Source organism: Microtus oregoni, unplaced genomic scaffold (assembly GCF_018167655.1).
Source record: "Microtus oregoni isolate MIOR12 unplaced genomic scaffold, Mior012 000028F_ref0000031, whole genome shotgun sequence".
Lineage (NCBI taxonomy): Eukaryota > Metazoa > Chordata > Mammalia > Rodentia > Cricetidae > Microtus > Microtus oregoni.
In genome coordinates, this window is record NW_024543087.1 from 4,664,203 (window position 1) to 4,687,667 (window position 23,465).

Below are 23,465 nucleotides of genomic sequence, written 5' to 3' on the forward strand. Positions count from 1 at the left end.
GTATTTTCTTCTTTGAAAATCTTGTAGAATTCTGTGCTGAAACCATCTGGTCCTGGGCTTTTTTTTTTTCCCCCTGGGGAGACTTTTGCTGACTGTTTCTATTTCTTTAGCAGTTATAGGTCTATTTAATTTGCTTATCTGGTCTTGATTTAATGTTGTTAAGTGTTATTTATTCATAAAATTGTCCATTTCCTTTAAGTTCTCCAATTTTGTGGAGTACAGGTGTTGTCAGGGTTTCTGTCCTGCCTGGTTCCTACATTTGTTAAATCTCAAAGAAATCAAACAGAGGTCTACATTATTTATAAACTGATTGGCCCATTAGCTCAGGCTTCTTATTAACTCTTATAACTTTTATTAGCCCATTATTCTTGTCTATGTTAGCCACATGGCTCAGTACCTTTTTCAGCAAGGCAGGCACATCTTGCTTGTTCTGTGGCTGGGCCAAGACTGCAGACCAAGCTTTCCTCTTCCCAGAATTCCCCTGTTCTTGTCAACTCACCTTTACTTCCTGTTTGGTTGTCCCGCCTATACTTCCAGCCTGGCTACTGACCAATCGGCATTTATTTAAAATATAATTGACAGAATACAGACAATTGTCCCACATCATACAGGTTTTTGAAATATAACCTAAGAATTCTCTGAATTTTCTCTGTGTCTGTTGTTATGTCCCCTTTTTATTTCTGACTTTGTTAATTTGGATATTTTTCTCTCTGCCTTTTGGTTAATTAGATAAAGGTTTGTCTATTTTGTTGATTTTTTAAAGAACCAACTCTTTGTATCATTGATTCTTTGTATTGTTTTCTGTTTCTGTCGTTGATTTCAGCTCTCAATTTGATTATTTCCTGCCATCTAGTTCTCCTGAGTGAGTTTGCGTCTTTTTGTTCTAGAGCTTTCTGGTGTTCTATTAACTCACTAGTGTTGGATTTTTCTAACTTCATTATGTAGGCATTTAGTTCTATGAACTTTCCTTTTAACATTGTTTTCATTGTGTCCCATACATTTGGGTATGTTGTATGGTCATTTTCATTGAATTTTAGGAAGTCTTTAATTTCTTCCACTATTTCTTCCTTGACCCATTGATATGAGTGAGCATTGTTTAATTTCCATGTGTTTGTAGACTTTCTAGAATTAGTGTTGCTGTTGAATTCTAATTTAAGCCATGGTGATCCAATAAGATACATGGTGTTATTCCAATTTTTTATCTGTTGAGATTTGCTTTGTTACCTAGTATGTGGTCAGTTTTTGAGAAGGTTCCATGAGGTGCTGAGAAGAAGGTATATTCTTTTATGTTTGGATGAAATGTTCTATAGATGTCTGTTAAGTCCATTTGAGTCATAACATCTGTTAGTTCCCTTTTTTCTCTCTTAATTTTCTGTCTGACAGACCTGTCCAGTGGTGAGAGTGGGGTGTTGAAGTCTCCCATTATTAGTGTGTAGGGTTTAATGTGTGATTTAAGCTTTAGAAGTGTTTCTTTTACATGTGATGGTGCCCTCGTATTTTGGACATAGATGTTCAGTACTGAGATTTCTTCTTGATGGATTTTTCCTGTGACTAATTGAAATGGCCTTCTTTGTATTTTTTGATTGATTTTGGTTTGAAGTCTATTTTGTTAGATATTAGGACAGCTACACCAGCTTGTTTCTTAGGTTCATTTGATTGATAAATTTTTCCCAACCCTTTACTCTGAGGCGATGTCTGCCTTTGAAGTTGAGGTGTGTTTCTTGTATGCAGCAGAAGGATGGATTCTGTTTTCATATACAATCTGTTAGCCTGTGACTTTTTATAGGTGAGTTGAGCCCATTTATATTAAGGAATATTAATTACCAGTAATTGCTAGTTCCTGTTATTTTAGTTTTCATTGTTGGTGATGTTATTGTGTGTGATTTATAGTTGGCAAAGATTCACCCCATCCTTCAGCTGTCTCTCTGTCTGTTGGCATTCTCTTCTGCATTCAGGGGTCTTTTGATTTTATTTAACCCCATTTGTTACGGCTTGCCATCGGTGGGGCTCTTTTTAGTCCTTGCCTTCTTCTGTATCTTAGAGCATTTTACCCTGTTTCCCTGTAGCAATTTCAAGTGGTCTAGTCTTCCCTTGTGACCTTTTGGTACATTCTGAGTTGATCTATGCACTGGGTGAGATGTAGAGAGCTAGTTTATCTCTTGTACATTTGTGTGTTGCCATTTTTGAGTACTGCTTGTTCAAAGTACCATCCTTCTCCAGTGTACAATTCTGGTGTCTTTGTCAGTAGGTGTGAGCTATGTGGGTTTGTTCCTGGGTCTTCTAATTGAGTCCATTGGTCTGCCTGTTTTTCTGTCAGTGTTATGTTGTAATTTTGTTACTAGAGCTCCATAATTTGAAGTCATACCTCCCAGGTTGTGCTACGGGAGGTCCTCTGTCTATGTGTTGCTTTTATTAGTTAATGAATAAAGAAAATGCCTTGGCCTGTTGATAGGGCAGAACTTAGGTAGGCAGGGAAAACTAAATGGCATGCTGGGGTAAGGAGGCAGGGTTAAGGAGTTGCCATGGATCCACAGCCAGAGGTAGACGTGCTGAAACTTTGCTGGTAAGCCACGACCTCATGGTGATATACAGATGAATAGAAATGGGTTAAATTAAGATGTAGGAGTTAGCCAATAAGAAACTAGAGATAATGGGCCAAGCAGTGATTTAAATAATATGGTTTCTGTGTGATTATTTCAGTTCTGGGTGGCTAGGACGAACAAGTGTCTCCTCCTACAAGGTTGCTTTTGTTTTTGTTGGCAGAGCATCCTCCCTTGGCCCAACCTACCAGATTTTCTTACATATATGGGACCTTTTGTGCTTCCATAACAAATTTCAAGAATTTCCTTTTCTAGCTCTGAAAGAACATCAGTGAAATTTTGATGAGAGATATTGAATACATGGGTATCATCCATCAATATGGCCATTTTCACAGTATAAATTTTGCTAAATCATGAACATGGGTGGTCTTTCCACTTTCTAATATCGTCTTCAATTTCTTTCTTCCATGTTTTCTAATTTTGATTATAGAAGTCTTTCCCATGTTTGCTTAGGTTTATTACTGTGTACTTTATTGAGAAGGGTATTGCAAATGGATTTTCACTCCAGATTCTTGCTCAGTGAATTTGTCAGTTCTGTGTATAAAGGGAAGTGATATCTGTCTGCTGGCTTATAGCTCCTTTTCTGAAAGTGTCTGTCAGAGCTAAAGGCTTCTAGCGGAATCTTTTGGACTTTTAGATACAGGATCATATCATCTGCAAATAGAGTGACTTTTTAATTCTGTATTTCTATCTCTATTTTTTTCTTGTCATATCACTCTGGCAAAGCTTTCAAGAAATATCTTAAGGAGCCAGTGAAATGGCCCAGCAGATAGAAGCACTTGCAGTGCAAGACTGGCAATTGGAGTTTTCATCCCTAGGACCCACAAAATGGGAGGAGAGAATCAATCCTCAAAGTTGTCCTTTGGCCTCCAAACACATGCACTGTGATACACACATGTATCATACACACACACATATACACAATAATAATAAATAAAATTTAAATAGAAAATGCATTGACTAGGAGTGGGGATAGTGGCTGGCTTTGTCTCATTCCTGACTTTAGAAGGAATGTTCCTCCCCTCACCATCCCCTGCCCTGTTCGTTATAGCTTTAGTTGTAGGGATGTCAAGTACCTTTACCCTGGTGAAGAGTGCGCCTCCCATTCCTGGGTTCTTCACAGAGTTTTGTCACAAAGTGATGTTTAATTTTGTCAGAGTTGTTTTCTTCCTGCATCCGTGAGGTGGTTGTGTTGCACTTAGTGACTTGCAGGTGTTGAGCCATCATTACACACCAGCTACATGACTGTGTGTGATCTTGTTAATGTGCTGCTGAATTTCTGCATGTTTTCTATGGAGGATTTCTGCTCTCTGTTTAAGAAGGATGCCAGCCTATAGTTTTCCCTTGTTTATTGTGTCTTTATCTAGTGTTAGTACCGGGGTAAATCAGACTTTGTGGAATGAGCTTGGAAGCGTTCCTTCTCTTTCTTTAAACACCTGGAAAAATTCAGCTATAAACACGTGGTGACTCCATCTGGTCCTGGCTGCTTTGTTGGGAGAATCCTTCTTCAATTTCGTTACTTGTTATTGATCTGTCTAGGTTTTACAACTTTCCAGTTCTATATTTTTAGATTTTGTGTTTCTAGAAATATGTCAATTTCTTCAAGAGTTTTCAATGTATTTGAATATATTCCCTCGTGGAGCTGAGCTGACTCAGAAGGTAAGGACGCTTGTCACCAAGTCTGATGTGACTCACATGACAAAAGGAGAGATCTGACTTCTGCAAGTTGTCTTCTGAACTCCACATGTCTGTCCACACACACACACACATGCACACACACACACACATGCACACACACACACATAAACACATATATACACACACCTACATACATACACACGTACACACAAATAAATATTTTAAAATCCCTAGTGATCACCTGGGTCTCTGTGGTCCATGCTGTAATATCCTTTTGTCTCTGACTTTATTATCTTATGGCCTTTCATTTGATTGCTTTGATAAGCTTTTGTCAGCTTTATCACTTCAAATAACAAAATAGGTTTCATTTGTTTTTCTGGAAATTTTTCAGTTTGCACTTAATTAATTTCAGCTCTGATCTTTATTTTTTCTCCTACAACTCTTGAGATAGGCTTGTTCCTTTTTTCCTAAGACCTTGAGATGTGCCGTTAGGTTCTGATATCCCTCATTGTCACATAGGCACTTATAGCTGTAAACTTATTTTAGAACTGCTTTCACTGCACCCAACAGGCTCTAGAATGTCATATCTTAATTTTAACTTGGTTCTAGGATTTTTATACCCCTTCATTGGATTTCTTTGGTTGCCCACTAATTGTTCGAAGTATATTGTCCAATTTCCACATATTTATTGTTTTCTGTACTTTCTCTTGCTGTTGAATGTCACTTTTATTTTGATATGATATGATACATACAAGAAAATTTGGGGGTTTATTATTTGTTTAAACTTGCTTGAGTGTTCAGACCATGTATGTTTATAACTATTATATCCTTTAGATTTATTATTCATGAAGTGAGTTTCTTGGTGTCCTCTAATTTGGGCCTGAAGTCTGTTTTCTTGGATATGAGTACAGCTGCTTTGGTTAGATTTTAGATTCCATTTATAGCATCTTTTTCAACTCCCCCTGACCCCGTGTTCAACTGTGCTGGTGACGTGAGTTTCTGGTTGCCAGCAAATAGTTGAGTCGTTTTTTAAAATACAGTCTACTGATATGTGTGGTTTTTTTAAAGGCTTATTCTTATTTTTATGTGTACATGTGTTTTGCCTGCTTGTATGTCTGTGCACCACACATGTGCAGTACCCATGGAGGCCAGAAGAGAACGTCCTAGGCTCTAGAACTGGAGTTACAGATGGTTCTCAGTCTCCATGTGGGTGCTGGGAACTGAACCCTGGTCCTTTGGAAGAGCAAACAGTTCTCTTAACTACTGAGTTGTCTCTCCAGCCCATGGTCTGTGTGTTTTAATTGGAGAATTGAGAACATTAACTCTCAGAGTAACTTTGGAAAAGAATGTTTCTCTCCAGCCTGCCAGCCCACCACTGGCAGCTGCTTCCCAAATAATTGACTCAGAGGCTTAATATTACTTATGAATGCTTGGCAGATAGCTAAGGCTTATTACTAGCTAACTCTTACGCGTAAATTAACCCATGTTTTTATTTATGCTTTGCACGTGGCTTGGTGCCTTTCTGAGTACAGCATGCCCATCTTGCTCTCTCTGTGTCTGCAGGCTGCTCTCTGACTCCACCCTTCTTCCTCCTCACAGAATCCTCTCTGTGTCAGGCTGTCCTGCCTGATCTCTTCCTGCCCAGCTATCAGCCGGTCGGCTTTTTATTATCCATGAGAGCAATGCACATTTACCGTGTACAAATATCGTTCCACCGTACGGGGCCCTTTGTTTCTCGCCTCAGCCGGACCCACAGCTCCCCAGCGGAGCTCTTTCCTGGAGTTCTTTCCTTCTCTGTTCCTGGGATCCCACATCCTAGTGTTTATTGGTAGCTTTCTTGTTGTTCTGGTACAGTCAGTCTAGGTTTTCATAGGCAGGGGGCCAGGAAGTAAATGTTTGTGGATTTTCATATTCCTACATGTTAGTTTAACTTCATTTCTGACAATTTGCCTGACAAATTCTGTATGGGAAAGTTTATGGCTCCAAACTTGGAGGCTTTGACCTTCTTTCCGAGCCAAGGTATCTGATGGTGTTTGTATTCTCAGTGTGTGGTGGAGTGGATGAGAATGGCCCCAGAGGCTCTCATATTTGGTTGGTGGAGTGTTCAGGAAAGATTAGGAAGTGTGACTTCCTTGGAGGGGTTGTGTCACTGAGAGCAGACTTTGAGGTTTCAAAAGCCCATGCCAAACCCAGTCTCTCTTCGTACTTCTTGCCCATGAATCAGAATGTAAGCTGCCGGCTACTGCTCCAGCCCCATTCCTCCCTGCCTGCCTCCCTGCTCCCTGCCATGGTGGTCAGGGACTCGCCTCTGAAACTGTAAGCAAGCCCCCAGTTAAATGCTTCCTCTTCTAAGTTGTCTTGGTTGTGGAGCCTCTTCACAGTGACAGGGCAGCACTGAGACATCAATCCTCTGTAGAGAGCCTGTGTGTTTGTTTTCTCTTTGTCTCTCAAGCAGAGCTGTTGGGTTTGTCTTTGTGGAGAATGATCTGAACCTTGGTGGAGTTCTGCCATGATGAGGCTTTTTAACTCTCTCGCTTGTTTTACTGAATGCTTGCCTGCATTTTAAAGACTTAGGTATTTCAATTTGGGGAGGTTTTTTTTTTCCTTGAACAATTCCTGTGATACTTTAACCTGTTTCTTTCCTGATTTCCTCTTAGTGTGGGAGCAAGCAGAGCCCTGATTCTCCATCTCCTTTTAGTCATTTCTGCTTTGTGTTCTATTTTCTGAGATTTCTAAATCTTTGTTTGCAGTCTTGCTTTCAGAAGTTCTATTTTGTTCCTTAATTTTTTTATAGATTCCTATTCTTGCATTAAGAAATGTTTATCTCACCTTTTAACATTCTAAAAATATCAATAGCAGAGATTTTTTTATTTCTCTAGATTTCTCTAGTTCTCTCTTTATTGTTTCTTCTTGTCTTTTTACACCCTCTTTGGTTGCCTTGGGCTTTTGTTTTATTTTGGTGATGGTGATGGTGATGGTGATGGAGACAGGACCTTGTATATAGCACTGATACTCATGCATACGGTCCAGTCTGGCCTGTAGATCATCACAATCCTCCTGCTTTATCCTCTCAAGTGCTGGGATTACAGGAATGCACCACCTTGCTTGGCTCCTGTTTTCGTTTTGATTCCAAGTACCCCTCGAATTCACAACACTCCTTTGCCAGCTTTTCTATTAAAGGAATTGCATCCACAGCAGCTGGTGGTGTTGGATTCCTGTGATCCCAGCACTCAGAAAGCTAGGTAGGAGGATCACAAGTTCAAGACCAGCCTGAGCTACATAACTGGGCCCTGATAGACAGAGAACAGGGAAGATCTTCGTGCGCTGTGAATCTGACCGATGGCTAGGAATTCAGCAAAGGTAGAAGTGGGAGCTGCCTGCCTTTCCATGAAAACTCCGCCTTCCTACCTCAGGCTGCATTGCCCTCCCTCTTGTTCCCCTCCTGAATGTAAGCACCTGATCCACCTCTGCAGCAGGCGGAGAATATGCGGTGACATCGGCTCTAGAAGGCCCAGCTGCTTCTCCGGGAGACTGGGACAGACTTTCTTGAGCCCTGTCTGCACCTTCTCCCACAGCCCATCCTCTGGAGTCCTGAGCATCTCTCCATCCCGAACTGTTCAATGTTCTGTGGGGTAGCTTGTGTTTATCCTACTGGGTTTATGTCTTTGAAAAACCCTCTCTCATCCAGAAGGGACTTTCGGGTAGGATGGGGTAAATGCATGTTTAGTCAAGAGTTCGCCCATGTTTTACACAAAAGCACATTTATAATTTAAAGTTTTAATTGTGTCTCTGTGTGTATGTGTCTGTGTGTGTATGGGTGTGTATGTATCTGTGTGTGCTTGTGTCTCTCTGTATGTGTATGTGTCTGTGTGTGCGTGTGTGTGTGTCTCTGTGTGTGCATGTGTGTGCATGTCTCTGTGTGTGTGTCTGTGTCTCTGTGCGTGCATGTGTGTGTATGTGTCTCTGTGTATGCATATGTGTGTGTGTATGGGTTGGTATGTATGCAAATGGAGGTGGAGGCTTGTGTACAGTTTCTTCTCAGTTACTCTCCACCTTAGTTTTTGAGACAGGGTCTCTAATTGAGCCTAGAGCTCATGGATTCAGCTGAGCTGGCTGGCCAGTGAGTTCCAGGGAGCCTCCTGTCTCACTTACCTCGTGCTGGGACTATAAACACAGACACATGCTGCCATACCTGGCTTTTTACATGTAATCTAACAGATCTCATGTTTACATGGAAAACCAGCTATCTCCCCAGCACAAGTCATGGGAGATTTATGTGTGCATCTGAATCCCCAGAGCCATGGTTCCCCAGCCAGCATATTGGCATCAGCTGGGAACATGCTAGAAAGTCCGGTCCTTGAGTTCCACCTTGACCTACTAAGCCAGGCACTGTGAGGACAGCCCAGTAACATTTTGGAGCAAGGCCTTCAGGTAGATCTGATAGTAGCCAGAGTGTGACAGCTATCGCCACTACTGGGCGAAAGATTCTGAACATTCCAGAAACATCATCTCATTTCCAACCTTAGCTCTTCAAATCTACACCCAACAAGTCACTGCAGAACAAGGGGGCTGGTTTGAGACAGTCAATTCCATCAGGCTCCACCCTGTTGATAAAACACCTCCCTTCCATGCCAAGAAGGCCAGGAACACAGCTACACCAGGCCAGGCATGGTGAGAAAAGAAAAGAGGGCTGGAAGTGGGGACGTACAGGAAGAGCACCACAGCAGAGACCTGTGCCTCTTCCGCATCTTCCAACACCCACAGGTTGGGAAAGGAAACTTCAGCATCCATAGGATGGGGGCCTTGTACAGAACGAGAGCCTCCGTCTTCGCCTGACATTGTCCTCTGCTTACAAGCTGCTGCTGTTCTCTCTCTCCCTCCCTCCCTCCCTCCTTCCTTCTCTCCCTCCCTCTCTCCTAAAACCTAATCCACATGTGTGACACTTCAGTGTGCTTCCTAGCTCCTTACTGCCCCCTTCGCCTTGGCTATGGTCTTTGTATGCATTCCCTTGGAATTCACTTCCCGGCAGAGGAAGCACAGAGGTCCCTCTGTGGCACAGTTACTGTCCCTCTCCACCTCCTCCCCAGGACCGCCTTCACTGTCATTTACACCTTCGAAGCTCTGATAAAGATACTGGCAAGCGGATTTTGTCTAAATGAGTTCACTTATCTGCGAGATCCCTGGAACTGGCTGGATTTCAGCGTCATTACCCTAGCGTGAGTGTTTCCCTCTCTGGCTTGGGTGTCCCTGTAGACCTTGGGTTGTAGGACTTTTGGGGGTGTCCATGCTCTTAATCCGGATTACCTCCTCATCTCAATTCATCTTCCTCTGGTGGAACCTTGTGACCTGGGTATTGGAATATATAATGGCTCATCCCACGCCCTTGGGAACAAGCCAAAGTCCTGTGCTAATAACTGGCCAACACAGGTCAAGGCAAGGCTCAGTGTTATTCCTACCCAATATGGAGCTGTATCTGAGGAGGCAGGTTCATCAAGCCTATGTGTTTGAATCCAACACTTTAGTGGGCATCCATGCCAACCGTAGACAGTAATGCCGCCGGGAATGCCCATCTGTCTTTGATCTCCCAAGGCTCCCATTGTGTGTGATTTGTGAACCCTGGAACCTATTCCCTGAGAAAATGCTAAGTGCCTTTCGGTTCTGCAGGTATGTCGGGGCAGCAAAAGACCTCCGAGGAATCTCAGGCCTACGGATATTCCGAGTTCTCAGAGCCCTGAAAACTGTTTCTGTGATCCCAGGTGAGCAGCTTTAACTCGCAGGTTTGTTCAACGGAACAAATGCTTATTCTTTCTGTTCTTCTTTGATACACACACACACACACACGCACACGCACACGTTCCAGGACAGGGACTATTGACTATTGGCCAACTAATAAAGAAACTGGGACTTTAAGCCTAGGAGAAACATAAACTAAGGGTTGACCCCTAGTAAGACGCAGAGGAAGGATATTCCCTTCAACACCGTGACCTTTAACCTTCAGCTGTCAAACCACATGCCAAACAGAACACTATATCCGTCTCTCTGCTCCCAGTATAGGGTCTCGTGTGTGTGGTGCCAACAAAGTTAATTTTCCAACAAAATGACACAGATCGATCCTAGACTGTGTCAGAAGGTTTCCTGTTGCCTATGACACTGCTCCCCCGAAGGAGGCATTTCCATTGACGAGCATCCTTCCTCAAAGGAGCAGGGGCCCCATCATTGCAGCCAGCTGTGCTGGGCTCTGACCTGTTCTTCCTCAGGACAGCCCAGTTCTCTCTCTCTCTCTCTCTCTCTCTCTCTCTCTCTCTCTCTCTCTCTCTCATGTCTTCCTTTCTCTCTGAGTGAAATTCATTTTTCTCAAGCCTGGAATTGCTTTCCTGGACTGAGATGAATTGGAAAGATAAACACCAAATAACTAGAGCAAAAAGCATACCTCACAACCACGGGGCAGGGGACACAGCTGAGACGCGACAGAAAGGGTCTTGTGCGTGCTAGCAAGAGGTCTGCCATTGAGCCACATACATCCCCAGGCAGCCAAACAGGGTTTAAGATGAGTCACTAGTCAATCATTTATTAGTCTTGAGTCTGTAAGAGCTGCACTGGCAAGGCCTCGGCTGCTTGCTCTGATGATGAGGATGACAGACAGGCCGCACCTACTTGCCTCTCTGGGCGATCACAAGGAGCAGATGAGAAGCTGGGCCTGGAACTGCCTGCGGTACGTAAGTGTGTCACACCTGTGCGTAGAGAGGATAGCCAAGGTGTACCCCTGTGTATAGAGAGGATAGCCAAGGTGTACCCCTATATATAGAGAGGATAGCCAAGGTGTACCCCTGTGCATAGTGAGGATAGCCAAGGTGTACCCCTGTGTGGTACTTTGCCCATGTGGGAGTGTCTGTCCCCTTCCCACAGGACTGAAGGTCATTGTGGGAGCCCTGATCCACTCAGTGAGAAAGTTGGCTGACGTGACCATCCTCACCGCCTTCTGCCTCAGTGTCTTTGCCTTGGTGGGCCTGCAGCTCTTCAAGGGGAACCTGAAGAACAAATGCATCAGGAACGGCACGGATCCCCACAAGGCTCATAATTTCTCAGCAGAAATGGCAGGTGAGCCGGCACTCTGCTGTAGGGACCAGCATGGGTACCAGGGACTGTGAGGCCGAAAGCCCTGCACACTTGTGTGGATATACTGGCATTTCATTTCCAATGATTTGCTCCTGAGTGGGGCTGAGCCCCTCTCCCCCACTTTCCTGCTGACCAGTGTCCCCTTTGGCAAGGAAAACACTGGACAAGTTCTCAGCCTAGAAGCAAGGTTTCCTGGGTCTGTAAAGCCTCCAAGGGGCTTGGAAGAGTGTGTGGCTCCCTGAGTGTCCCTGGAAGGCTTGCAGACAGAGGAACTGACCTCACTTAGACAGGAGACACGCAAGGCCTAGGTTGATGACTTCAGAACACACCGTGAGGTTTCATTTCTTCCTTTCTTTAGACAACTACTACATCAAGAATGGAACTACTGACCCTTTGTTATGCGGCAATGGATCTGATGCCGGGTGAGTATCCATCCCCTGACCATACCGATGTCCCACATCCTTCCTCCCTGTGTCCATCACATTCTCTGTAGAGAGAGTGGAGTCCTGAAGAAATAGTATTAATGAATACCACAGACACCATCTTAAAACTCACGGTGAGGGGAGCAGCTGGTTGGGTGCTTGCCATGCAAGGCTGAGGACCTGAGTGTGAATCCCCAGTGCACACATGAAAAGTCGGGCACATCAGTGCAGTTCTGTACCTAAAGCACCACAGCATCTCGATGTGTCTTTACAGAGAGCTGGAGATAAGCAGATCCCTAAGCTTGCTAGACAACCATTTTAACTCAACCAGCGAACTTCAAGTTCAGTGAGAGACATTGTCCCAAAAATTAAGTGGAGAGCAACCAAGAAAGGCGCCTGATGTGAACACTGCCCTCCACATACATGTACCCACACCACATATGAGCACCACACACACACACACAGCCTCACAGACAGTAAGTGTATTACTCAGGGTTTGGTGTGTAATAAATGACTGCCGGATTTTATGACTTAGCACGAGAACCGTTTAGCTTGTGGCTCAACGCTCAGGAGCATAGACCAGCTGGTATTTGGCTTCTTCAGCATCTGCAAGCAGCAGATGGAGTTCCTGCAAGGTGTCTGTGCATTCCGTTGATGTTTTATCCCCAACAGTCTGGCTTGAGCTGTCCTTGTACAGACACTATTCCAAGGGAGATAGTGGAAGCGTGAAAGTCTTGATTTCACACACAGTGGTGTTCTTTCTGTCCCCTTCACCAAAGCAAGTTACAAGTCATCACAGATCCAAGGGCTGAAACAGACCTTGCCTCTCAATTAAAAGTGGCAGGGTCATATCCCAAAAGGGTGTACACAATGATCAACTCCCAGAAAAAAAACAAGTGTGTTTGTATTGAAGCTCTACATTTGAGCATCATAGCGCGTTCCATCTTTGGGTATTGTTATTTTTGTAACAGTAGAAGAAATACATGCATGATATTTTTGCAATTTCAAATTCTTACAGAGGTCAGGCACATAACAACAAGTGAATGGCGAGGGCTAGGAGGGAACCATAGCAACTGGGAGTTCGTGCCCCTTTGAAAGGGGCAGATGCTGCTCAGCCCAGCTTTTGGTTGCCATGTGAAAATGGGTGTCCGCTTCTAGCTCTGCTAGCTCAACAGAAGGAGACAGGAAATTCCAATTTTTATGTGCTAACACCTAGTCAGAAATTTAGTTACACGTTCCCCAAAATATCTACCTGTCTTCTTGGCCAGACAACATGTTTCAGCAGGCTGAATTCAGGATATAAGCCAGCTGTGTTTTGGTCTCTTCTGTATGTGCATAAAGATGTTATAGAAAGCATATGTGGTGTTAGGAGTTCCACAGACTGGGGAAACAGTTCCACAGACTGGGGATGGACAGTGTTGTAAGGCCAGATAGACATGGGGGGGGGGGCTTCCTGGAGGCAGCAGTTGAGCTGATGTTGAAGGACAGGTGTGGTTGGTGCTGTATGGCTGGATGAAAAAGTGATGTTTGATTGGTTGACCCCAGAAAGTAAGAAATCAAGCTAAGGGGTTCAGACCTTCGCCTCTGCCTCCTGCTCTGACATCTGGGGTGGAGAGAGCTGGAGAGGTCCAGGTGATAGATCAGAAAGGCCCATTTTTCCCTACCTCAATTGCTGATCACCTGAAAAATCATAATTCACTGGTAGCTGTTCCCCAAGTGACCAGTAGTCTTTGTGGCCTATGCGGAGGCAAACGGGACCCAATCCAGAAGTTACTTTTTCATTGTTGTATCCAAATACCTAAGAAGAAACACACACAGGAAGGGAGGACTTATTTGGCCTCTCAGTTTCAGGGTACAGTTCACTGTGAGGAAGGCAGGAGGCAAGAGCGCAAGGCAGGAGGTCATATTTCACTCACAGTCAGGAAGTAGATGAGTGCTCGGATAGCTTCCTTCTTTTTATGCAGCCTGGGACCCCAGCCCCTGGAATGGTGCTACCCACATTTTAGATGCACCTTCCCACCTCAGCTAATCAAATCTAGAATCTCCTTCAGGCAAGCTCAGAGGTTTGTCTCCTATATAATTCTAGATTCTGTTGAGGTGACGGTCAGTATTAGCCATCATGAGGCGTCTAGGCCTTAACCATCTCTCGAGAAGAGTAATCTCAGATAGAGCTGAGTAGAAGAGGCAAACAGAATTCAGTCAGCATCTTAGTCACCGTCAGCCTTCCTAACCTCTTTATTCCCAAAGGTACTTGAGTCTTTGCGTCTTTGCTTTCAGAAAAGTATTGTTGAACATCGCTTTTCACTTTCCTATTTAAGTTGAAGCCGTGTCTTCTCAGTTAGATGATTGTATTTCTGAAGCCGGTGGTTCCAGAGTGACCCACAACTCTCCATGACAAAGTTATGGAGTTCACGTATGCCCCCCATCTCAAGTATCAGAGAGGCAGTTTTCCCATCAGGCAGATGCAGCCAGGCAGTTTGGGTAGAAGGGAGGGGCCGACAGTAACAGAGTGAGGTCTGAGGGGGTCCCCTGGGGTCACAGAGCTAGGCCTTGGGATAGCTCAAGGTAACCTGGAACCCTAGGTCCAGGGTCTCAAGGTGGAGAGTGAGTACCAAAAAACAGCTGGTGATTCTTACCATTTTTCCCATAAAGATTTTTCCAGCTTTTCCTTTTGGTAAGGTTTCCAAGGTGGTGAAAATAAGCAGGAATTTTGTGTATGTGTCTATGTTTGTGTTTTCATGTGTGTGTGCATATGCAAGAGAGAGAGAGAGAGAGAGAGAGAGAGAGAGAGAGAGAGAGAGAGAGAGAGAGATTTAGCTAGCTGGCTCAGCAAGCTCCAGGGACCCTCCTGTCTCAACTGACTTCGCCACCACTGGACTCTTCTGCCACATTCAGCCAGAGATCTGAAGGCACCCACCCTTCTTTACTGCCCTGTCGCAAGCCCCCAGAGCAGGAATTTCTATTTGTTTTGTGTATAGTGTTTGTCTATGCTGAAGAAGCTATGTAAGGGCTGTCGCAGACAGTTAACTGTTGATGCGCTGAGCTGCTGGAATGAGAGACTAGCAGTCGGTATGTGGAGTGCTAGACAGAGAGAAACTCGTCCTCAGGGATAATGATGGCGCTCGCAGGACAGAACACCAAAGGGCTTCCTTTAATCATGGGAACCGGGGGAGTTTCAACTCTTCAGTCACAGTGGAGATAAAATTGGAATTAATTATAATTATCAGAGCTCTAAGCAGTTCAATGGGTCCTGAGGTTATGTGTTTATGTGGAGGTCTGGAATAAGGAGAAGCCCAGAGGCTGTCGTTGGAGGATGATGCCAGGATTTCTCGTCCCTTGACCAGGAATAGAGGGAGGGGAACTTGGTGCCCCTCCCACTCATCCATTAGATGTCACTATCCTGGCCTTCCTTCCCCCACCAGGAGGAGAAGCAGGCTCAGTGCTGGGTTTCTCACTGCTTATACTCTTACACTTTAAAATTTTTATTTTTAAAAAATAATTTTTTATAATATATTTTGATCATATTCCTCCCAACTCTGTGCATTGTATGTGTGCATGTATGTATATAGGTATTCATACACACACACACACACACATATATATATGTTCTCTCAAAACAATAAACAAAAACACAGACAAGCAAAAAGAACCTCAATAAGACAAAGATAACATAACAAAACAAAAAATGGGTCCCCTTGTGTTGGCTGACTACTCTTGGCATGATGCGCCTGCACTATGCTTGCCTCCATCTTTAGTGACTACCCCGACACTCTGTAGGGCCAGGCAACTGATTTCTCTCTGAGCCGGACTTCCTCACTTTAAGTAAGGACTGTTGAGATGATTGCTTTATATTGTCCGTGCAGCACTCCAGGAGGAGAGAGGCGTGCGCTGAACACTTAGCGAGTGGCAGGTGATGTTTTCATTGTCATGTGTAATCTGTCGCTGAACTTGGCTGATGTAAGTCCTCCTAGATGGTTAACTCTGGAAATGGTGCCTGCAGGCTTGTGAGTTAGTCTGCTTTGTGGTTCCTGCCTTTCCTTTTCCTGCTACATGCCGGCAAAAATATAGAATCCTATTGACGCCGTGTAGAATCAAGTCAGGGCTGTTATCTTCTCTCCTCCAGACTACTCCTCTGGATAAGCAAACTGAGCAAAAGCATTAGAGTCCCACACTAAATCCGAGCTCTGAACTCAGTTCTGACCTCAAGCCCGTCACTTTCTTACCACCCCAAACTTCCTTGCATCCAATCAGCAAGGCCGTGTGATGTCTCCTCTCCCCTCTTGCTGCAGTCACTGCCCCAGTGGTTACATCTGCCTGAAAACATCCGAAAATCCGGATTTTAACTACACCAGCTTTGACTCCTTCGCGTGGGCCTTCCTCGCGTTGTTCCGCCTCATGACACAAGACTCCTGGGAGCGTCTGTACCAGCAGGTATCTTGAGACAGAATTCCACTATGCAGCCTTTGCTCACATGGAACTTGTGGTGATCCCCCTGCCTCCGCATCTCACATGCTGGGATTACAGTGATGTGGGATGACCCTCTGTATGCTGTGAATATGTTTTCATACCACTGGTTAATAAAGAAGCTGCTTTGACCTATGGCAGGGCAGAATAGAAGTAGGCAGGGAAAACTAAACTGAATGCTAGGAGAAGGAAGGTGGAGCTAGGGAGAAGCCATGTAGCTGCTGAAGGAGAAGGATGCTGGAACCTTACCAGTAGGCAACACTCCCGTGGTGATATACAATTGATAGAAATGGGTTATTTAAGAGGTAAGAGATAGCTAGGAATATGCCAAAGTCATTGGCCAAGCAGTGTTGTAATTAATATAGTTTCTGTGTGATTATTCAGGTCAGGGAAGCCAGGAAACAATAGGTAATCTCCATTTACATTACAGGCATACACCACCACACCTTCAAGGGCCCGTGTGTTTCATGCACAGTGTCTGGCTGACCTTCAAGTGCCCATGAGTTCCACGCACAGTGTCTGGCTGACCTTCAAGTGCCCATGAGTTCCACGCACAGTGTCTGGCTAACCTTCTTTGCTTTGATCTCCAGACACTCCGGGCCTCTGGGAAAATGTACATGGTCTTCTTTGTGCTGGTCATCTTCCTCGGATCATTCTACCTGGTCAATTTGATCTTGGCTGTGGTTACCATGGCGTATGAGGAGCAGAACCAGGCAACAATCGCGGAAATCGAAGCCAAGGAAAAGAAGTTCCAGGAAGCCCTTGAAGTGCTGCAGAAGGAACAGGAGGTGGGTGGAGGCAGTCCCATGCAGCCAACCTCCCAGGAGCTTCTGGGACAGTGGACAGACTCCTTTAGAGGCTCTTATGAACATGAGTTTTACTTTGAGCGTTGTCTTGGGTCACCTAAAAGAGTACCCATGGAGGGAGAATAACTGTCAGCAAAGTGCTTGCCGTGCAAGCAGGAAGACCCAAGTTCAAGTCCCAGAACCCACTTTCAATCCCAGTGCTGGGGAGGCACATTTGGGTGGATCGTTGGAGCTTTGTCTAGTTGGTGACCTTCAGGCCAGTGAGAGTCCTGAGGAGTCCTTGTCACAAAAATGAAGTGAATGGATCCTGAGGAGTGACACCTGAGTTGTCCTCCGGCCTCTATAGGCATGTACAATACACACACATGCACGCACTCTCACACACACACACACACACACACACACATTCCTACATGAACATGCATCTACACGCAAAAGAAACTACACGAGGGAGCTTTTTCCAAGTGAGCTATTGAGGAGTGTTTTGGACACAAGGAGAGTAAACTAGAGCAAAATCAGTTGGCAGGTGGGACTCAGATAGATGTCAGCTATTGTCTGATCCCCAGGGAGCTCTGGCAGCATCCTACACCAGAGTTAGCCTGACCTGGAAGCAGGAGGGCCAAGCTGCATATGCTCCCATATCTGGCTCCGGGGCAGGAAGCCAACGGAATTCTCTGCACAGCGCTACATGTGAGCATCAGCTGCTCAGCTTGCAGTGCAGCTGAGGGCAGATGTCCTGACCTGGTCACAAAGGCCTGGGCAATGTATCAGCACCTACGGCAGGGCTGGAGGAGGGAGGTGACCCCAGTTTCTGCCATAGCACAACCCCACCACTGTGCATATCCTAACCCTCAGACTCTGTGCTCTCAGATCCCTCACCCCCACACCTGTTTGGGGGACATACAAATGCCAATCTCAGTCTGATTCCATGGTCTGCAATTATTGCTCTTTCCTCAGGTACTGGCAGCCCTGGGGATCGACAGGACCTCACTCCCTTCCCACAATGGATCACCGCTAGCCCCCATAAACTCCCATGAGAGAAAACACAGAATGAAATCAAGGGTGTCAGAGGGCTCTACAGATGACAACCGGTCACCCCAATCTGAGCCTTACAATCAGCGCAGGATGGTAAGACGTTCTGGACTGGCTCGAAGGCTCACTCAGCTTAGCGACTATTCTGGCCGTGGGTGGAATGGAAAGAGGAGGATTTTAGTAACTCAGATACACACCGCTCCTCACTGGTGGCCTATGCTAGGACAGGGGCATTATCAGTGGGGATGGGAGTAATAATAAGGACCTTTCTAGGTAGAGGGGGTCAAAATTAAGGCTGTGGAATAAGGAAAAGGAAAAGCAAGGCAGGGTGATTCTGGTTTCAGGCTGGGACACTTAAATGGGCTGTGATTTTTCAGATAGGGCAGTGGGGGAAGAGGCTAGGGTGTGTGTGTGGGGGGGAGCCCAAATGGGGTGTGCTGTCCTTGAGGTATCTGTGGCTAACAAGCGTCAGCTCCCCTTCTTTCTGAAATCTGCTGCTCTGTGCCTGGTGCTGAAAACCCCGCTCTCCTCTTTCTGACCTCTTGCCCCTGTCCCTGGGCTCAGGCTGTCACTTGCTGTTGACACAGAAGACCCCAGCACATGTCTCTGAGACACAGCCCGGCCTAGCAATGACTTTCAGACCTTACATTAGACCCTGTAGCAGTTCTACCTCCCACAATGAACTTTCTACCTCCCACTCTGACTTTCCTCACCAAGTCTCTTCTTCCTCCTCTCCACCACCTGGAAAGTTCTGTGCAGCTCCTTCCCATAGGCCTCTGCTTTGTTTTATGTCTCTATCATAAACAACCATGACCACAAGCAGCTAGGGAGAGGAGGGTTCATGCTGCGGGACAATCCTTTTCTACACTCTGAATATGTATAACTCTCATTGGTTAATAAGAAGCAAAGCTGACAGGCCGGTAGCTGAGCAGAAAGTTAGATGGGAAAGCCAAACTGAGAATGATGGGAAGGAGGGCAGAGTCAGAAGAGATGCCAGTCAACCACCGTGCAAGCAGGGTGTGTGGAAAATGAGGTAACAAGCTATGACCCATGTGGCAAAGCATACATAGAAATATGGGTCAGTTTAAGGGTAAGAGTTAACTAGCAATAAGCTTGAGCTATTGACTGAACATTTATAGTTAATATAAGCCTCCAAGTTGGTTATTTGGGATGGGATGGTCGGGATAGGAAACTCTGATTACAGATTCATTTCACCCTACAATTTCAAGGCCACAATCCATTATTAAGGGAAGTTTGGGCAGAAACTCAAAGCAGCAATTCTGAGGCAGGAACTGAAGTAGAGACCATAGAGGAACAGTTGGCTTCCTCTGTGGCTCACATCTTCAGCCCCTCTGTGGGCTTGCGCATCCTTCATCAGTTAGCAATGAGGAAGATGCCCCATAGGCATGCCTCCAGGCAGTCTCATGGCGGCAGTTCTTTGCCCGAGGTTCTCTCTTCCCAGGTGGCTCAAACCTGATTAGCTATCCCAATAGCTCACATGAAAGAGAAGTCCTCACGCTAATCACATGAGGAGGGAATAAAGGCAGATTTTGAGGGCTGCTTCTCGCCATTCATATCCCTCTAACCTTCCTTCGTGTGCTCACCAGAAGGATGCTCTCCTCAGTTGACAGCCCCCAGAGTTACACAGGCACCTACACTCACAGACACACTTGCATACACTTAGCCTCGGAGATGAACCCATGATGGAGCACCTGTTACACCTGCACCCTTCTTACCTTGCTCTGCCTCTTTGGAGCAGCTCCTGCAATGCACAGGGCACAATCAGTGTTTTAAAGAGAATTTGGCTATTACTCTGACAGTCAAAGAAAAGGGTGAATCCCAGCTTCCATGGAAATGCCAGTGACATGGAATTCGGCTTTAATTTCTCCCATTCAGTCAGCCCCATAGAGATTAGCACCCGAGCGTCCAAGAGTGTCTCCATCCTCTTCCTCCATGTTTGTTTTGCTGGTAAATAGATCTCTGAAAGTTTTCAATTTTTTTTCAGACCAGAAGCAATGGTGTAGATGTTAGAACTAAGACAACGGAAAAGAGACCATCACCCATCACCCGACAGACAGATTGCTTTTAAAATAAATGGTGACGAGGAGATGCTGCCAGCCAAACACTGGTCCTAGATGCTTCTCTTGGTTTACAGAGGTTTCTGTCCCACCTGGTCCTGCAACAGTCAGTCCCAAAGAAACACACAGAGGTCTATATTAATTATAAACTGGTTGGCCTATTATCTCAGGCTTTTTATTAACTCTTATAACTTATATTAAACCATAATTCTTGTCTGTGTTAGCCAAGTGGATTGGTACCTTTTTTTGGCGAGGCAGTCACATCTTGCTTCCTCTGCATCTGGATGACGGCTGCAGACTGACTCTTTCCTCTTCCCAGAATTCTCCTGTTCTTATTGCCCTACCTCTACTTTCTGCCTAGTAGCCCCACCTATACTTCCTGCCTGACTACTGGCCAATCAGCATTTTATTAAATCAGTACAAGTTACAAATCTTTACCGGATATAAGACCATTGTCCCACAGCATCGCTTGGTGCCCAAATGGAAACTATTCTGTCTTCTTATCTTTAATATGGGTTTCTAATTCTTTTCTTACCTACAATATGGGAAGAACTCATGGGTTTGTGTGAGCGCCGCAGTCCTGGGACATATATCCGAGGCAGAATGTTCTGTGTATGACACTGGGCTGGCAATAGTGGTAGCTGAACGGGATTAGACTCCAAGTCACGAGGACCTGAGTTCAATTCCCAGAACCCACACTGAAACAAAGAACATTCCAGGCGTGGTGGGGTTATGCTCTTGCAATCCCAGCACTGGGGAAGCAGAGGCAAGAGGATGCCTGGGGCTTGTTGGCCAGGTAGCCTCTTTGGTGAGTTCCAGAGCAGTGAGAGACCTGAGAAACAACCTTAAGGCTGTTCTCTTACCTGTGAACACAGGGCAAGAGCACACACAGAGACACATGTGTGAGAGGGAGGAGGGAAGGAGAGCTCACTTGCTCGGTTTTATGACATGAGTGAGGAGAATTCCAGCAGTAACATGCCCTGCTTTAGTTGCTTAGTAAACGAAAGGAATTAAGAAGAAATTAAGGGCACCATGACCAGAGTTCAGTAGGAAGCCATTGTTTGATCTGAGCATAGGACTGACCACTTGCTCTGACTAGATCCCCATGGTCATGAGAACTAGCAAACCCCATCCAAGAGCTCTGTGGGGGTGCTGTGCCTGAGAATTTGGGAACCTGAGCTCTTCCTCTGGATCTGTAAGACTCATTGCTCTCTCTCTCAGTGGAAGCTTTTGATGGGAAATGTTTATCGACTTGGAAAAATGGCATAATTCTTCCAAGAAATTGGGCTGCGGCGCATCCTTCAATCTCCCTATTCAAAGCTGGCCTCAGGGGATCCTGCCAACTCATTACAGTATGAAGCTCTTGTCTCCTCTATCCCAACACAAACCCTCACACTCACAAAGATGGAATCCAGCGACTTGTACATCTTAATTTTCAGAGAGCAAAGCATAGTCATTCAAAACCCATATTCCAAGCTCCAATCCAGGCATATCCTTGAGTCCTGACATTCCACTCACAGATGGGAACCTAAAACAGCCATCTCTGGGCCTGTTGCCAAAGGCTGACAAACATCTGGCTGGGCCAGTGATATCTGGTAATGATAACCTGTATGCTGGTCTTAGGCACCCTGTCAGTCACCCCCTATCCCACTCTTCTCCTTCCCCAAGTCTGTCTAGGCTACCCTTTTCCTGGCTCCTCCTCATGTCTACCCAGATCATCTTCAGGTCTATATAGCTGTGGGAAGGTCACGAGACACAGACATGGGTGGAGGGAAGCATATACTGGATTCAAAGAGGATCACTCCAACCCTATCTTTTCTCCTGCTCTCCTGGTGGCAATGCCCAGTCTTTCCTAGGCCTTTCTTCTGGAAGACGAAGGGCTAGCCATGGCAGTGTGTTCCACTTCCGAGTACCTGGCCAAGATGTCTCATTTCCTGATGGGATCACAGATGACGGAGTCTTTCACGGGGACCAAGAAGGCCATCGAGGTTCCCTGTTGCTGAGCAGGGGTGCTGGGCAGGCAGGTCCTCTCCCCAAGAGCCCACTGCTTCGGTCTCCCAAGCCTGGTCCTGGACATGGGGAAGAGGGACCGCTCACACTGCCCACTGGTGAGCTTGCCGCTGGAGGTCCCGAAGGCCTGGTGAGTTCGTGCGTGCACCATACTCTGACTGTCTTCCAAGAGAAGCCATTTGCCAATAAGTGTCACCAATGGAAGGGTCTTTAACAATATTTGTCCCATGCCTCCACACAACTCTCCTTTTACAGGCATGGCAGGTTAGACCCAGAAAAGCTACTGGGATTGTTTATGGTGAAGATGCCATCAGGCATGCAGGTGGTTGGTTTTCTATTTGACATCATGTGTGTTTCCATCCCTAGTTGCCATCATTGCTTTGGAGATGGCCCCACATGCTCCTTTGATGATTGATGAGGGAAACAAGGTTGGCGTGGGACAGTGCTCTTGTACCCTATAAAGATTTGTCACTTGTGTTGGTTCAATAAAACATTGATCAGCCAGTAGCCAGGCAGGAAGCATAGTCAGAGTGACAAAACTAGGAGAATTCTGGGAAGAGGAAAGGTAAGAGATGCAGTCATCATCCAGAAGCAGAGGAGGCAAGATGAGAATGTTTCACTGAGAAAAGGTACCAAGCTACGTGGCTAACACAGATAAGAATTATGGGTTAATTTAGGTTGTAAGAGTTAGTTAATAATAAGTCTGAACAACAGGCCAAACAGTTTATAATTAGTATAAACCTCTGTGTGTTTCTTTGGTACTCAATGGCTGTGGGACTGGGTGGGACAGAAAATTCTGTCTACACAAGGGGTCTTTGTATATAAGCTTACCACTCTGAGATACTGTCCCTGAGATTTGACAAAATCCTGAGAGGATCTCAGGACAGATCCTGATAAAAGGGCAGTGGCTTTGGTCCAACTCACAGGATGAATAACTCATTGCAATGCCGAAGACTAGAGACAGGAGCTAACGTCCCCCAGTCCTTCAGAAAATATCCGCAGGAGATATAACAGCAAGCCTAGGACTCTGTGTTGAGCTGGGAGATGTAGTTAAATTTGAGATTCCTTCAGCATCACGAACAGTGCTTCTGCAGTCCCCACACGTCCTCGCTGGCTACCAGACTTACACATACAAAGAGGCTTGTACATCTAAGACACCATTGTGTGGTTGCTTCCACTGAGTCTGGTGAGTTCGGCAGAACTGTGCTAACTTAGTCCAATACCACGTGGCTCAGGATACCTTGTGACTTGGGATAGTCTGTGACTCTGGATACCATGTAACTGAGGATTCCAGGAAGA

At 45.5% G+C, this 23,465-nt stretch overlaps 1 protein-coding gene across 2 annotated transcripts in view; it reads left to right on the forward strand.

Moving 5' to 3' along the window:
• Window positions 1–23,465, forward strand: part of Scn10a (sodium voltage-gated channel alpha subunit 10) — a 95,263-nt gene that overhangs the window by 17,956 nt on the left and 53,842 nt on the right. For both annotated transcript variants that reach the window (XM_041676945.1, XM_041676946.1), the window contains exons 4-11: window positions 9,326–9,454; window positions 9,903–9,994; window positions 11,145–11,336; window positions 11,713–11,776; window positions 16,066–16,207; window positions 16,831–17,028; window positions 18,004–18,174; window positions 22,003–22,296. In XM_041676945.1, coding sequence (XP_041532879.1) covers window positions 9,326–9,454; window positions 9,903–9,994; window positions 11,145–11,336; window positions 11,713–11,776; window positions 16,066–16,207; window positions 16,831–17,028; window positions 18,004–18,174; window positions 22,003–22,296 — 1,282 coding nt within the window. The remainder of the gene's footprint in view (window positions 1–9,325; window positions 9,455–9,902; window positions 9,995–11,144; window positions 11,337–11,712; window positions 11,777–16,065; window positions 16,208–16,830; window positions 17,029–18,003; window positions 18,175–22,002; window positions 22,297–23,465) is intronic.